Here is a 16,795-nt window from a genome sequence, read left to right on the forward strand (position 1 = left end):
TGAAAATCCAGGATTATAACTGCAATGCAGAGTATTAGTTACCAAGTGCTTGTAACTTAACTTTCATGTGTTTAGGAAATGCTGAATAGTTGTTGTGACTTTTTTCTGTATTGTAGTTTAAATAAATTACCAAAACCATTGAAACCGGTGTGATTATATTGCATTATTTTGACAAAGTATGCAGAATTTTGAATTTTTTGGTGCAATTAGTAATTATGCTAAGTACTCTGCATATAGAGTACAAAACAATCCATGCCCTGAAGAGCTTACAATGTAAACAGACATGACAGAGTGCATTATCATCCCCCATTTTACAGATGAGAAACTGAGAAATACAGAGATTAAGCAACTTGCCCAAGGCCTCCTAGGGAGTCACATTTATTGTGTCTTTCAGCCCAAAGAAACCAAAAGCAATCCATTTCTGTACAGCACATTCCAGAGCTGTCCGCAGGCAAGAGTTTTGGCCATGGACAAGTCTATACTCCAATTTAAAAAAATAATCATGGGACCACTAATATCCACACAGAGAAGACAACTTCTCTGTATTAAGGTCTCACCAAAAGACCCACAAATAGTAAACTATTTTGAAATCAGTGAATGGACCACAAAAAGAGCTGAGACAGTCCTGTTGGGATTCAAATGTGTGGTTCCCAGGAGATCAGGTATTTCAGTCTTGATGCTTAGATCTCAATCACCATTACCAGGGAATTTAAATAGAAAAAAAGCTAAGCACTGGCATTTTCTATGGGTTTATAAACGAATACAGGTGACTACAGTAGAATCATTGTTACCTAATGAGCAGCAAAGTGTAAGTTCTGAGCTGAAACAGTCCTCTACTTTAAAGCAGTATGTAAGAATTTGTATTTAAGCAACAAATGATGTTACCTTTAGACTGGACAACTAAGTTCATATAGTGAGCAGAGTAATAGTGCTGCCAAAAATCCCTCAGTCTGGTGTAGATATCTGTATTACTCTTTTTAGGTTCATGCTTTAGTGTCTCTGCATTACCTGTAAATGTTAAAAAAGTAGCTATTTGGCCTCACATTACTAGTGCTTTTCTAATCACAAGATCTAATCTCAGAATCTAATCTTGAAATCCTTATGCACAAGAATTTCACAGTTTTGGATGCGCAAGGAATGCATGATGGAGCACAGAATGTTCAGGCCATGAATACATGAACAAATACTGAGATAAAATACATACAAAGGAAAAAAAGTTTTAACTAATATTAATATTGTGGTTAAATACAATGACTGCCAGGAAATTCAGAGTTCCAGGGACAGCAATTTTAAAAATTACTCTTCTCTGAAGTTTTTTAACCTCCTATTGTTATAAGAAACTCTTAAGAGTACTGTAACAAAGATTAGAGACAATATATTTTTCTGTATTTTGCAGTTTATTCATTTTGTGCACTACACAGACCCTTGTGCATAGCCAATTTCACTGTTTACCCTGTTTGTATGAGTCTTTCATAACATGGGAGAGAAAAACATGATTAAAGGAAAATTTTACTATAAACCACAAAAAATGTCAGGAGAGATTCAGATGTAGGTGTAGCACCTAAAACTTGTTTTTTTTTTAAAGACTAGACTGCAAGTTGACAGGATCTAAGGCTGGTTCTACCTTCTAATTAATGCACAGTAGCACATATGGGGTTTGGTTTTACAGGGACTATATTGTGCGAAAGGAGGAAAGTGAATTCTCTCTTCAACCCACCCCTACTCACAAGGCTGTACAATGGCTGTGAAGCTGTCACTCAGCTGCTGTTACAGCTCTGAGGCTGAACCAACTGCTTTGAAAAACCTTCCTTGTGAGCCCACAGTGACCTTGTCTTTTACATCCAAGATGCAAATACTATTTTTCCAAGATTTATAATGGATAAGACATAAGGATAAGGGAGGCTACGTGAACCACAGCTGCCCTAGATGACACTAACCATAAGTTACAATGAATGGGTATGAGGCAAATAGCAAGGCTGGAGTTGAAAATATCTTCAATTCATGTAGCACTTTTTATCCTGAAGTTTACAGTATTCAAAATGCAGAATTGCTTTCCCGTATTTCAGCTAGCACCAGAGTTTGGTGAAATACTAAAGAATCTCATATTGTTAAGACATCAGTTTTTCTGTATTACACATATTTGTTAAAGTCTTAGAATGTTAGGTCAAGACTCACCCCAGAAAAACTTTTTCATGGGATGCCCAGGTCTGGCAAGGCTTCCAAGTAGCAGCTCCCTCCTGTTTGCATCAGACGGCCTTGCTAGTTGATACTCTGTTAATTTTATAGATTTAGCACTGTATTAAACCACTGGGCAATGTTCTAATGTAACTAACATCAATTTTCAACAGGGCCATACATAGTACATGGAACAGCACTGGAAATGTTTTTTGTCAGGTACACAAAGTAGTAGTGAATTAGTTAAACTACATCACTTGCTGCCAATGCTCAAAAAGGGAAGACAAAACCAAAAGGGAAAGAAAAAAAGACCACTCAGCCCATTGCTGAGAAACAGAATATGGGGAGGAAAGAGAGAAAAAGGTGGTTATTTACCTGTACTATAACGGTGGTTCTTCGAGATGTGGGTGCAAATGCGTATTCCACACAGGCATGTGCATGCCCAGTGCACCGAAGCAGAGAATTTTCTTTCCCAGTACCCAGAGGGGCTGTGGTCATGCCCTGTGGCTCTAATTCTCTCCTGGCTATTTAAGAGCAGCATTGCCCTTCACATCGAACGTCACATCGAACATCAAGAATAGAGACTCCGATGCAGAGATGACAAAGGATGGATCATGGAATACACATCTGCACCTACATCTCAAAGAACAATAGTTGCAATAAAGGCAAGTAACTATCTTTTCTTCTTTAAGTGCCAGCAGACACGTATTCCATTCAGGTGACTCACAAGCAGAACTTGTAGGAGGAGGGGCTCAGAGTCTACTAAAGAATGACTGCAGGACAGGCTTCCCAAAGTTTGCATCTGACCTTGACACCATGGTAATCACATAGTGTCTGGTAAAAACACGTACAGAACACCAGGCAACAGCCCTTCAAATGTCAAATACTGACATATCATAGAATCATAGAATATCAGGGTGGAAGGGACCTCAGGAGTTCATGTAGTGTAACCCCCTGCTCAAAGCAAGACCAATCCCCAACTAAATCATCCCAGCCAGGGCTTTGTCAAGCCTGACCTTAAAAACTTCTAAGGAAGGAGATTCCACCACCTCCCTAGGTAATGCATTCCAGTGCTTCACCACCCTCCTAGTGAAAAAGTTTTTCCTAATATCCAACCTAAACCTCTCCCACTGCAACTTGAGACCATTACTTCTCGTTCTGTCATCTGCTACCATTGAGAACAGTCTAGATCCATCCTCTTTGGAGCCCCCTTTCAGGTAGTTGAAAGCAGCTATCAAATCCCCCCTCATTCTTCTCTTCCACAGACTAAACAATCCCAGTTCCCTCAGCCTCTCCTCATAAGTCATGTGTTCCAGACCCTTAATCATTTTTGTTGCCCTCCGCTGGACATTTTCCAATTTTTTTACATCCTTCTTATAGCGTGGGACCCAAAACTGGACACAGTACTCCAGATGAGGCCTCACCAATGTCGAATAGAGGGGAATGATCACGTCCCTAGATCTGCTGGCAACGCCCCTACTTATACAGCCCAAAATGCCATGGGCCTTCTTGGCAACAAGGGCACACTGTTGACTCATATCCAGCTTCTTGTCCACTGTAACCCCTAGGTCCTTTTCTGCAAAACTGCTGCCAAGCCATTCGGTCCCTAGTCTGTAGCGGTGCATGGGATTCTTCTGTCCTAAGTGCAGGACTCTGCACTTGTCCTTGTTGAACCTCATCAGATTTCTTTTGGCCCAATCCTCCAATTTGTCTAGGACCCTCTGTATCCTCTCCCTACCCTCCAGCGTATCTACCTCTCCTCCCCGTTTAGTGTCATCTGCAAACTTGCTGAGGGTGCAATCCACACCATCCTCCAGATCATTAATGAAGATATTGAACAAAACTGGCCCGAGGACCAACCCTTGGGGCACTCCACTTGATACCGGCTGACAACTAGACATGGAGCCATTGATCACTACCCGTTGAGCCCGACAATCTAGCCAGCTTTCTATCCACCTTATAGTCCATTCATCCAGCCCATACTTCTTTAACTTGCTGGCAAGAATACTGTGGAAGACTGTGTCAAAAGCTTTGCTAAAGTCAAGGAACAACACATCTACTGCTTTCCCCTCATCCACAGAGCCAGTTATCTCGTCATAGAAGGCAATTAGATTCATAGATTCATAGATATTTAGGTCAGAAGGGACCATTATGATCATCTAGTCTGACCTCCTGCACAACGCAGGCCACAGAATTTCACCCACCACTCCTACAAAAAAACCTCACACCTATATCTGTGCTATTGAAGTCCTCAAATTGTAGTTTAAAGACCTCAAGGAGCAGAGAATCCTCCAGCAAGTGACCCGTGCCCCATGCTACAGAGGAAGGCGAAAAACCTCCAGGGCCTCTTCCAATCTGCCCTGGAGGAAAATTCCTTCCCGACCCCAAATATGGCGATCAGCTAAACCCTGAGCATATGGGCAAGATTCATCAGCCAGATACTACAGAAAATTCTTTCCCAGAAAATTCTTTCCCAGGTAACTTGGATCTTACCCCATCTAAAACCCATCACAGGCCATTGGGCCTATTTACCGTGAATATTTAATTACCAAAACCATGTTATCCCATCATACCATCTCCTCCATAAACTTATCGAGTTTAATCTTAAAGCAAGATAGATCTTTTGCCCCCACTACTTCCCTCGGAAGGCTATTCCAAAACTTCACTCCTCTGATGGTTAGAAACCTTCGTCTAATTTCTAATCTAAATTTCCTAGTGGCCAGTTTATATCCATTTGTTCTTGTGTCCACATTGGTACTGAGTTTAAATAATTCCTCTCCCTCTCTGGTATTTATCCCTCTGATATATTTATAGAGGGCAATCATATCTCCCCTCAGCCTTCTTTTAGTTAGGCTAAACAAGCCAAGCTCCCTGAGTCTCCTTTCATAAGACAAGTTTTCCATTCCTCGGATCATCCTAGTAGCCCTTCTCTGTACCTGTTCCAGTTTGAATTCATCCTTCTTAAACATGGGAGACCAGAACTGCACACAGTACTCCAGGTGAGGTCTCACCAGTGCCTTATATAACGGTACTAAAACCTCCTTATCCCTACTGGAAATACCTCTCCTGCAGCCACAGGCTTTTTTCACAGCCATATCACATTGGCAGCTCATAGTCATCCTATGATCAACCAATACTCCAAGGTCCTTTTCCTCCTCTGTTACTTCTAGTTGATGCGTAGATTAGTCAGGCATGACTAATCACTGAGGAACACTATCAACATCGCTTGGGCTCTCATCAAATGAGTTTGCAACCTCTGTGAAGGCATGATCTGAGCTACTGCATATGCTGATGTAATGTAAGAAGTTATCCACCTGGAAATCATTTCTACAGAGACTGCCTGACACCTCATACGATCCGCATAAGAGACAAACATATGAGGTGATTGAAAAGTCAGTCTCTCCAGATAGAATGCCAAGCCTTGTCTCATTTCTCACGTGTAAAATTGTTGTTCATCCACATTGGAGTGCAGTTTAGGAAAGGAAATCCGTAAATAAATCATTTGGTTAAGGTGAAACCGCAAAAACACTTTTGACAAAAAAATTGGATGTGGCGATAGGGTCACTTTATCCTTGAAAAACTGTGTACACAGGGGCTCTGCCATTAAGGCCTGAAGCTTGCATACTCTCCTTGCAGATGTTACAACTACAAGAAATGCTGTCTTCTGGCACAGGAGGGACAGAGAACAGGTTGCCAGTGGCTCAAACAGAGGACTCATAAGGACAGCCATGACAGTATGAAGGTCTCACAAGGGAACAGGCTCTTCCACATGCAGGTGAAGATGAATGATTTTCCTTAAAAACCTCACCACCATGGAGTTTGAGAAAACTGACTTCCCTTGGGTGGGCAGATGAAAAGCAAAAATAGCTGCCAAGTGAACCCTCAATGAGCTGACCAAGATACCAGAGGACTGAAGGCGCAATAGGTACTCCAAAATATCCTGAATACAGCATCGCCTGAATTTCCAGAGCAAGCGACCGAACTGAAAAACACCTCCACTTGACCAAATAAGTCACCCTAGAAGAGGGCTTGCAGGTGTTAAGCAACACTTATCAAAGAGCTTCCAAACACTGTTCCTCCTTCTCATCTGGCCATGTAGCATCTATACAGGCATTGCAAATGGCTCTGAGCTCCAGAACATTGATATGGAGGAAATTTCCTGTTCCACCTACAAGCCCTGAATTTTCAACACCCCTAGATGCACTCCCCAGCCTACAGAAGAGACAACAGTGACCTAGTAACCTTAGCAAAACTAAACAGAACACAGTTTTGGCTAACAATTATTTAATTCAACTCCCTGAGCTTTTCTGAGGTCTTTATTAAATATATGACTCTCCTACCCAAGTCTTCAACGAAGAGCAGAGAAAGCTCACAATGCACATTTGAGGTGTTTAACACATCCTCCAGCAAAACCAGGGAAGACCAGACATGACATTCCTAACTTTAACTTAAAAACACAAGCAGGAAAACAATTAAAAAAAAACTCTTAAAAACCTACATTTTTAGCCCTTCTTTACATATCATGAAGCATAAAGAAAAGGCACCAATCCATTTTTGCCCCTTTGCAGATCTCTATTAACCTAGTTCTATTTTATTCTTTGCATCAGTTTTTCATTACACCAGGGGATTGGTTAAATTTTTCAGAGATACCTTTTTGATCAGAGGAAGTTTCTCCTTATTTACAGACTGATTCGCACTCTAATTATTCTCCCTCAAATGTACTATTTTTTCACAAGACTAGTCTCCCTATCAATGTTAATACCAACATTTGCTCTGCATTGAGGGGTGAACACAACACAACTTGACTCACACCCACATAAATGTTTATATTTAATTATGCTCAAGGAATTAATAAATTCCATTGGCATAATTTTAGCCCCTAGTTAAATAAAGGACATATAAAATATTATGCATCAGGCTTCACAGCACTTAATACCTGAGAATCTTGTCAAAAACTTCAGTACAGTCAATGCTGTAGAGCTCAAAAAAAAAATTTATAACAAAAATATTACTCTTACCACTATCAACAGCCTCAACTTCACGATCAATAGCATCCCTGATCATTAGTGGGTGAATGAAGAACTGTGCCCACCTAAAACAAAGAGAAAAATGACAAATCTTTCCCGTTGTCTGCTGAAAGATTGTACAGAAAGATTTTTTTATAACAAAAACTGTCTTTATGGCAAACAATAATATTCACTTTTTTTAAGGTTTAGGACTTGCAGTAACTCAGAAACAATTATACAGTTCTGGACTCTTTTGCCACTTGTTCTTAATGCCTCTGAAGTAAAATGAATAAACCCAATTATTTAATATTTTCAGAAAGACAAAGGACAAGGTCTTTTGAGTGGAAGTGGACTGGCAGAATATGGCACCAAAGGATGCAGAATCATCGATAGCCCTAATGTATATAGATAATATTATTCACAATTATATTTTCTCCCTCACCCATAAAGATATGGATGATGGATAGGGCAGACTAGTGGCCTGAATGGAACACTGGTGCACGAGTGGGGATTCTATGTGGGGGTGGAGTTGTAATTAAATTTTGGATATACCTATGTGGTTGCCAGGGAATTTTGATCTTGGATCTCCTCACAGTGGTCCCTTCTGGCCTTAGAATTTTTGAAAATCCTACTAAGTTCTTTGCCTCAACAATCCCTTCTGTTGGAGTTCCACACGTCGATTATGCAAAAACGCATTTCTTCATCAGTTTTAAATGTGTTGCCTTTCAATTTCATTAACTTCACACATGTTCTTGTATGAGTAATAATGAATAGGTGTGCCTGTTTATCCCGCAGATACCATTCGTTATTTTATAAACATGTATCACGTCATCCCTGCTTTGTCTCCTCTCATCTAGCCCCAGCTTTTTCAGTCTCTCCTCATATCCAAATCTTGCCATATGTCTAAATATCTTTGCTACCCATCTTTGAGACCTTCAAAGTAGCCAAAGCTGGTTTGATTCCCACCTTTGGAGGGATGAATTCTGCCCTCCAATGTTTTACAGAAGGCAATCATAGAAGCAACACTCCCATTGTGTGTACATTCTAGTGCAGAATTTAGTTCAATCACCACATTAATGGCGTTGATAAAAATGCCTATTTGCAGTACAACCTAATTTTCCGCCAGACAATTTTGTCAATATCAAAAATATTTAAATTATCCTCCCCATCAGAAGACTGTTTAATTTCCTTATGACAGAAATGGAGCTTTATTGTATTGACATATCCTATGACATGATAAGAGTTAATTAATGATCCTTCCTGGCACTGAACATATATTTTTTTGAATAAAGCAGTGGATCATTTTACTGCACCTTTTTGGTGGTACACTGCCATATAAGAATCAATACTTTTTTTTAAACAGAGATTGTTAATAAAAAATTAAACAGCCTAACAGGGCACATATTTAAAAGGAACAGGCCAATAAAAAGATTCTCCTTTAAGTAGCCAGGTAAATGGAATGAACTACCAATTGCGACAGTGGGATAATTTATGATAGTCCTACAAGTAATCTGGCATAAATACATATTGAAATCTGTCCTACTTTCATAGCAGGTGCATAAATTACATCACTCCTAAGAGACTATACACTACTGGGGTACTACTACTCCCTCAAAAGACAGTGAGAGATCTAAGGGAAAGTCACAATCTCCTTCCATCTATAATGACCTCAGTTGTAATAAGGGGACCTATGGAAGCTCAGCAATGACAGGCTCCCTTCAATCAGGCCAAGACAACGCAATGCAAAGTTATATATGCAGTTTCAGAGTTCATTGTGTTAATCTATTTTAAATAAATCAATGCTTTATTTGGTGTGATCACGGTTACCTATCGAGTGCTTCTTTGAAGTATTTCTGCTGGATATCAAAATGGAAGACTGTCCTTTCACAGTCAGTTGAAGCGTTGTCACTGCCCCCATGTTTCTTCAGGAATGCATCAAACCCATTCTCATCTGGATACTTCAAACTGCCCATAAATACCACTGAAACACAATCGATCAAAATTAAGCAGATATAGACATAATGATGATTTCAGAAAGGCATAGCTACATAAAGACAGCATGATTTCCCACTGCTTTGCACCTTGTGAAGGCATTTACACAAAGCAACAGTGCATTACCATTTGATTTGACAACATTTTATGTCCATTTACACAGGTGTAAATTACTACACAAGATGCAAGACGGTGGGAAATCTAGCCTGTAGCAATTGACCAGCCTAAAAATGCAAGTTATAGAATGGAATCATTTCAGAATATGGAAAACACTTGGTTTCAAGTATGATTTTAAGTTACACCTTAAAACTGAGCACATCAGTCTCAATCTAGTCCTGAATAGGTCACCATAGAGAAACAGACATACAAGCACTCAAATTTATCTGAGTATGACTAATGTTGAAGGAAGTATAAGAAAAATGCAATTACTATTTCAGTCCATTTATTGAAAATAAATGAATAATCTAAAGTGCACTGTCGGGGCGGGGGTGGGAGGGAGATTTATGTCCAAGGCCAGCAGTACCCAACTAGTGGCAATATTCTGGACTAGACTGCCCAGCAGTGAGAGTCACTGGTTGCCTTGCCTAGCAGCTTGAGTCAGCAGTTATGCCACCCAATGGCAAGAGTCGGTGGCCACCTTGCATAGTGGCTTGAATCTGCAGTAATGTCACCCAACAGCGAGAGTCAGTGGCCACCTTGTCCAGCAGCTAGAATCGCCCAAAGGCAAGAGTCAATGGCTGCCTTGCCTAGCAGCTAGAGTCTGTGGCCACCATGCCTAGCAGCTAGAGCCAGTGTCACCCAACAGTGAGAATCAGTGACTGGGGTTAGGTGAACTTGGCCCCATGCTGCTCCACCAGGTTCCAACACAGGGACCTTCAAAATAATGGTCCAGACACATAGCTTACGGACAGGCACCAGCCCTTACCCCTGTGCCCTGGGTCACTTCCTACCCCTGCACCACTGGTCTGTCTCCAGAGTGTCTTCCCCTATTGGCAGTGACATGTCATCCTCGGCCCCTGCAGATGAAAGGCCTGCATGGCTTGACTGTGAGCCCTGTCCCAGCTGCTTAGAGCCTCAGTGGCTTCTCTGCAGGAGGCTACAGCATCCAACTGCTCTACTGCTTGGTCCGCCTAGACTGAGCTGAGCAGCTCCCTTTTGAACTCTCCCTCCACTGGGAGCATGTCCAGCAGGGCGTGGCTGCCTATGTCCATTACTTACCCAACATGATTAATCCCAAAACAACTTTCAGAAGTTGAGCTCAAAATGAGAGGAGGCTGAAATACAGTTGATGAAACATAAAATTGAGTTCCTTCCTTGTCTTTTGAGTTAAAATATCAATATCCAGATTTCTATGCGTGTAAAGGAGCTTATGTAACAATTTGTTGAATCAAAATAGAAGTAAAATTAGGGAAGACGGAACAGCTGAATTACGAGTTTTGTTAGAAACCTGCACCAGCACTCCTGTCCCGTTAGCTCAGGATCAATCGTGTGTTTTAGACCCTTGCAGGTTTGAGCGATTTGGTCAAAACTTCCTAACAGGCTAGATACTGAACAAGCAAATGAGTCCTTTACACTTCTTCCTCTAACACTTTGAAGAGCCAGACATTTCTATCAGTACAAACCATCAGATCTCTTCTCCAGACCTTTATTATGCACCTTGATTACTCTATTCTCCTGTCTGGACTTTTTGCAGGAGGGACTGATTTAAATAATTTATTTTAATCATGATTTAAATCAGCAAGTAGGAACCCCTGATTTAAAGCATCAACTGTAATCTTGTTTTGAATTTTTACTTTTTAGTTATTTTCCTAAAGAAAGGATCATTCTCAGTGACTGATATAAACATTAGGACATGTTAATTTGCAACTCAATATAGCCATTACACTAAATTTGGTACTTCTTTTTACTAACCACGAGGATACACTATATCTATATGCATTTATTTAAGCAATTATATAGCTTAACATACATTTATTAGGATTCCTATATTTTACAGTTTATTATGTTAAAAATGGTGAATGTTGTACTTATTTACTGGAAAATGTTTCTTTTTCTACTCATGATTTGTATCTCACTGCATTTGGATGGAAATTTCAATTAAATTAGAAATGCAGAAAAACAGCTTTTTAAATTTGTTTTTATTAGTTAAATACAGCTACCTTAAATGTGCTGGACACAATGAAAAAAAGTAAGTTTGTCATAACATATTTTGCATTTAATACAAGCTGATTTGTTAAAGAAAGAATTGACTGTAGTTAGTGACTTGAACCGATTATTTCTGGTCACTATGTCCTTCAATATTTTGGAACTAGTTCTCATCCTTTTCTATCTCGTTTTTATTCATGGATTAGATTAGGAAAACAAGCTTTCCTGCTTTTTCAGCTCCCAATTTTGAATGAACTAGTCAAAATTCTCTCTCTCTACCTGCAGAAGAGGCAATTGCCATCAAAACCTTATGTAGCTTCAAAAAAATCTGGTTCAAGGTTCTTAGCCAGTTACTTCCACCAGTTCACTGGTCTGACTTTCTTCAAAATTTGGCAGCAAACATGTTGCTTGAATAGTTCTATTCACCCCCACTCCTGAAATCTATTCTGATTGATGGATGAATATTAGATGCCCATGCCATAGCAGCACTTCCTCCTCAGCAATTAAGTGTTTACTGTGATACTTTGTATTGAGAATACTGGCCAAAAAACAAGGCAGAGTAAATGCTTGATCTGCTTGTTCGCTGCTTGCAATTTAGCTTTGTTTTTTAAGTGTTTCCTTAAATTCTTGCCAAATTTTAACAACATTAGCAGTTATCTTTTTGCAATTTGTCCAAAGCAATGGAAATAGATTTTAGTATAGTCAGTATAATTTCTACATTTCTCTTTAGCTGGATGTTAACTACTCTGGTCTGTGAAATTTCCATTTATTTTGTCACAATTCTTCACAAATTGACATCAAGATAGGCCAGATCTTTAATAAACGCTTCAAAACAGTCAACCACTAAATTCCATCATATATCTTAGAGGAGAATTAGCTGTGATCCTCCTCTCTTCAGTGAAGCTGAAGCAAAGTGATTGTTAAAAAACAACAACATTTCAACAACATTTTCCATTATTCCTGGTATACCTCCGTCTTTGACTAAAAGATACATCAAATGAGCTCTGTACCTATATAAATTTCAAGCTCACTTTTTTATCCACTTCTAAATTTCTTCTCACCTTAGTGTCAGCATTTTTATTCATTTTAATTATTTTTAACATATAATAATAAATTTAAGCATTGTCATAAATTGCCATAATTTTAATTAGGTTTATTTTAATAAGAAAATAAATTTAATTTACATTAAAAATTTAATTTAAATTAAAATAATCTGTTTTTGGGTTTTTTTTAATTATCAATTTTTACCCACCCGACCCTGATGCCTCCAAATTAGCCTCCCTCATATCCATTTAAAATGTTGCCATTAGACTCATGTTCCTAATGGTCATAGTGACACACAACAATGGTTAAGGGATAGTGTGCAAAGATCACTGCCTGTCATGCTGACCAATATTGCTTCTTTGTTCACTTGTATTCTCCTGTGATCTATATCCATCTGATATCTCTAGTCTTTCCCTTAGATTGGAAGCCCCCTAGGGCAGGGACCATCTTTTTCATTCTGTGTTTGTACAGCACCTAGCAATAATGGGGTCCTGATCCTTGATTAGGGCTAATAGGCATGACGGTAATATAAAAAATAATGACTGCTGTGGTGGTTCTCGGGCTATCCAGGACAGAGAGTCACCTTGTTACCCCCGGCCTCCCGCATGAGGGAGTCGGCTCTCTAGCGCCACCAGTCTTTCAGACACTCAAGCACTCTCCTCTGGGCTATGCCAACCTGCAAGGCAAAGAAAGGGCTAGCAATAGATGCACCCCATACCTCCTGAACCATTCCCTTGTGATATCCAGCCCCTGACACTGGCTACTCACAGAAATTCCACAGGCGCAGTATACCCCACTTAACTTTTTTAACTTAAATCACCGCTCCTGCATAACACATAGCACTTGCAATAAAACACAAGAAGGTTTAAGGAAGGATAGAGATTCTACTGGAAACGAGAGAGTGATGGAAACAAGTTATTACAACCCAAAATAAAATATGACCCTAGGTCTTCACTTATTAATAGTTACCTTTCATGTCTAATAAAGTAGGTTTTTCCCCAACAGTTCTGTCTTTTGCAGAGCTGGCTGGATTCATAGGAATCACGATCCAATTTTTCATGAGAACAACCTGCTCCTCAAAATGTCTCCTCAGTGAAATCATCCAGAATACCTTTCCCTCATCTGTGTTATCTGAAACAATCTTTTGTTTCTATTCATGGGCAGGGCATCCCTGTCTTGTTGTAACATTCATTTTTTTACCCTCAATAGCATTTGATGATTTGCAGTTGTCTCTTATGATTTTTCCTTGATGGTTTTGGGATTGAGCAAGGCTAAATAATCAAGCCTTGCATTGCATCACCAACTAAACAGGACAGAGTGACAACTCCCTCCTGCCTGAATGGCCCACCACCAAGACTTATCTCCTAGTAACTAATTTTTTACTCCAAGTCTATAAAGCATACTTTCAATATAAATTCATTATTCCTTAAATATCACCCATACATACACCTTGCAAATATATGAATCTTGAAAAGTTACTAGCTTTTTTGGAGATATCCTAATGTTACTCTTTATGGATAAATTTCCTGTAAAGCACATGTTTGGTGTAGTGAATTTGTCAGGTCTGAAGTAGGAGTTGTTTGCAAAGAACGGGGGGCCCTTTACCTAGGAGCCTCTGTGTCACAATCACCTCACCCACTCTTCACTCTACCATGCTGTCTCTACCACATCAAGCACAGCATGTGATCCTCATCTTTAAAGCCCTCCATCATTTAGCTCCACCCTACCTTTCAACTTGTTTTTATTATGAAGTTTAACTACCCCCATCAACTTTGTATCACCAGCGATGCCAGCCCCATTTTCCCACATTCACCTCCATGCATTCTTCGTGCAACCTCTTACACTTGGGAAGAACTCCCCATGATAATTCATGAATCCCCTATCTTAGCCTCTAACATCCCTCCTTACAACCTTTTTGATGTGGTACCTACATATCACACCCATCTGGCATTCTGCTTCTAGAATTTTTTAAACAAATCAATAAATCCAAAATAAGGTCATTAAATTTTCCACTTTGGGAGGAAAGACTGAAATGTAAGCTGATACATACTGTGCTCCAGAAAATGTGCCAACCCAGGCAGATCCTCAGGATCACAGAAACTGCCAACAGCAACACAAAGAGCAGCTGCAGACTGCAAAATAAACACACAGACACTGAGGAGTCACTTCTAAAAAAAATTGCAGTCATTTTATCTAGTAGACGAGAACTTCAGTTCTAACAATCTCACAGAGCTACTCTATACTCAAAGAACAGAAGAGTGAAACAGGCCAGAATGTTCTGCTGGAAATAAGAGCTATGAGTCCATAAGTAATGGCAATATAGGCTCAACCCTGAACAAGAGAGGTAGATGCTCCGATACCAGAGACAGAGGCCATATAAGTAACTAGATTGATAGGACATTCAGGAACGGAGGACTAGCCTGTTTGTCTTACCACAATATTTAAGAGCTTAGGACCACGACAGTAGTTCTCCACTTAACAAGCTTTCACTCCGTAGCATTAGCACATACCAGCTTCTCTGTTCCACTTCTCTTATTTGCTTCTTCCTTTCCTGTTAGTTCTTCCATTTCCATATCATCAGAATTATTGGAATCTTCCTCATCATCATCTCCATCATTGTCATCATCTTCATAATTTTCCTTGTCCTCTTCCATCTCTGCTACCGAGTCATCATCTTCATCAGTTTCAATCTTGATTTCATCATTATCCTCCCATTCCAAAGACTCCTCAGAAGGAACACTATCCATGGTATTTGCATCCGAAATCAGTAGTGCACACAAGCCATTTTGTAATGTGAGATACCTGTGAAATCAAGTATAATAATAATATTTTGAATCTTCAATTGTCCACCTAAAGCAATGGAACTCCCAAAGAAAGTCTGAAAAATTCTGAATTTTTCATATTTGTTCTAGGCCAGCGGTTCTCAAACTGTGGGTTGGAACCTCAAAGTGGGTCGCAACTCCATTTTAATGGGGTCACCAGAGCTAGCTTAGACTTGCTGGGGCCCAGGCCCAGAGCTGAAGCTCGAGCCCCACTGCTTCAGGCCTGGGCGGCAGGGTTCAAGTTACAGGCCACCTCCTTGCAGTTGAAGCCTTGGGCTTCAGCTTGGACCCCACTCTTCCCCCCGGGGCAGTGGGGCTCTGGCTTTGCCCCCTCCCTCTCCTCCCCCTCCACCCACCCACCCGGGGCAGTGGGGCTTGGGCGGGCTCAGGCTTTGGTCCCCCATCCTGGGGTCACATAGTAATTTTTGTTGTTAGAAGGAGGCCAGAGTGCAATGAAGTTTGAAAACCTAGAACCCCTGTTCTAGGCTTTTGAACTGCATTCCCTTCCCCACAGTGATGTTCTTGAAGATCTGCTAAGCATGAAAGGCATAATTTTGCCATTTAATTATATTCCCAGACAAAAACTGGGTTAAAATGGAGATAAGGTTGAGAGTACATCGGTAATTTAGAGTAAAAAGCACAACAGGGATGTTGTAATTACTCCCCTCCCCAACACACACACACTCAAAACCAAAAGCATTATAAAACCAGGCAGTTCATAGTTAAGTTTAAATGTAAGAGAAAGCCGAATGTTTTCATTTTATTCTATATAGGTTCTTATACTATGCTCATTACCATAGTATTTGAACACCTTTCAGCACTGAACTGAGCAATGTGGCTAACATCTATCACATGTTCTTTGTTCTCTCTCGCAGCCTCTTCCTGGGGAAGAATTCTGTGTGCATGCAGGTGTTTTTTTAGTAGGATGTTTTGTTTTAAATTATATTATATATACACACTCACACACTGTATGTGTTTATATTAGAGAAGGGAAGGTCAAAGAAATGCAATATGCACATAGAGAAGTGTTGAAGTTTGTGATGGTTCTTAGCTCCTGTGAGTTCATTACACAATCTCAGACCAGCCTGAGCGAGATCTGTCTCCTGCACAGATGAGCTTTTCCCTTATTGTAGAAAGGCCCATTGTGCCAGAGGAGCAGAGCTGTTGACCATGGTGTTCATGTTGGACTTCTAGGTAATATTTTAGATATCCCAAGCTATTGAGATCTTGATGAAAAGGACCAAGACCTTGAACTTGACATTTTATAGGAAGCCAGCATAGTGAGCCGAGGACAGGTTTGATGTGATAGAGTGCTTCTCCTGAGTGAAATAGGCTAAGCGCTGAAGGCTTCATGCCCAAGTATACTGCATTGCTTTAGTCTACATGAAAGATGACAAAGGCATATATAAATGAGGCCAGTTCATTGGCCAACAGGATGGGATGAAATCTCCTAGCCAACTGGAGATGATAGACAGCATTACTTAGATGCAGTTATATGACCTCTTAGTGCCAGCAAATAATCTAAAAACACTCCCTAAACTACAGACTGGATTGATCAATTGTGGGTGTGTGTCTTTAAATAAAGGAGACCTCAACTTTTCAAAATACTTT

The 16,795-nt window shown here is 40.1% G+C and overlaps 1 protein-coding gene across 1 annotated transcript in view; it reads right to left on the reverse strand.

Moving 5' to 3' along the window:
* The window catches only part of LOC144268742 (nardilysin-like), a 94,295-nt gene that overhangs the window by 65,750 nt on the left and 11,750 nt on the right, over positions 1 to 16,795 (reverse strand). The window contains exons 2-7 of the mRNA XM_077823922.1: positions 14,873 to 15,164; positions 14,413 to 14,494; positions 9,009 to 9,162; positions 7,194 to 7,267; positions 2,176 to 2,271; positions 886 to 1,008 (exon numbers count right to left, since the gene is read on the reverse strand). Coding sequence (XP_077680048.1) covers positions 886 to 1,008; positions 2,176 to 2,271; positions 7,194 to 7,267; positions 9,009 to 9,162; positions 14,413 to 14,494; positions 14,873 to 15,164 — 821 coding nt within the window. The remainder of the gene's footprint in view (positions 1 to 885; positions 1,009 to 2,175; positions 2,272 to 7,193; positions 7,268 to 9,008; positions 9,163 to 14,412; positions 14,495 to 14,872; positions 15,165 to 16,795) is intronic.

This window comes from Eretmochelys imbricata, chromosome 8 (assembly GCF_965152235.1).
Source record: "Eretmochelys imbricata isolate rEreImb1 chromosome 8, rEreImb1.hap1, whole genome shotgun sequence".
Taxonomy (NCBI): domain Eukaryota; kingdom Metazoa; phylum Chordata; order Testudines; family Cheloniidae; genus Eretmochelys; species Eretmochelys imbricata.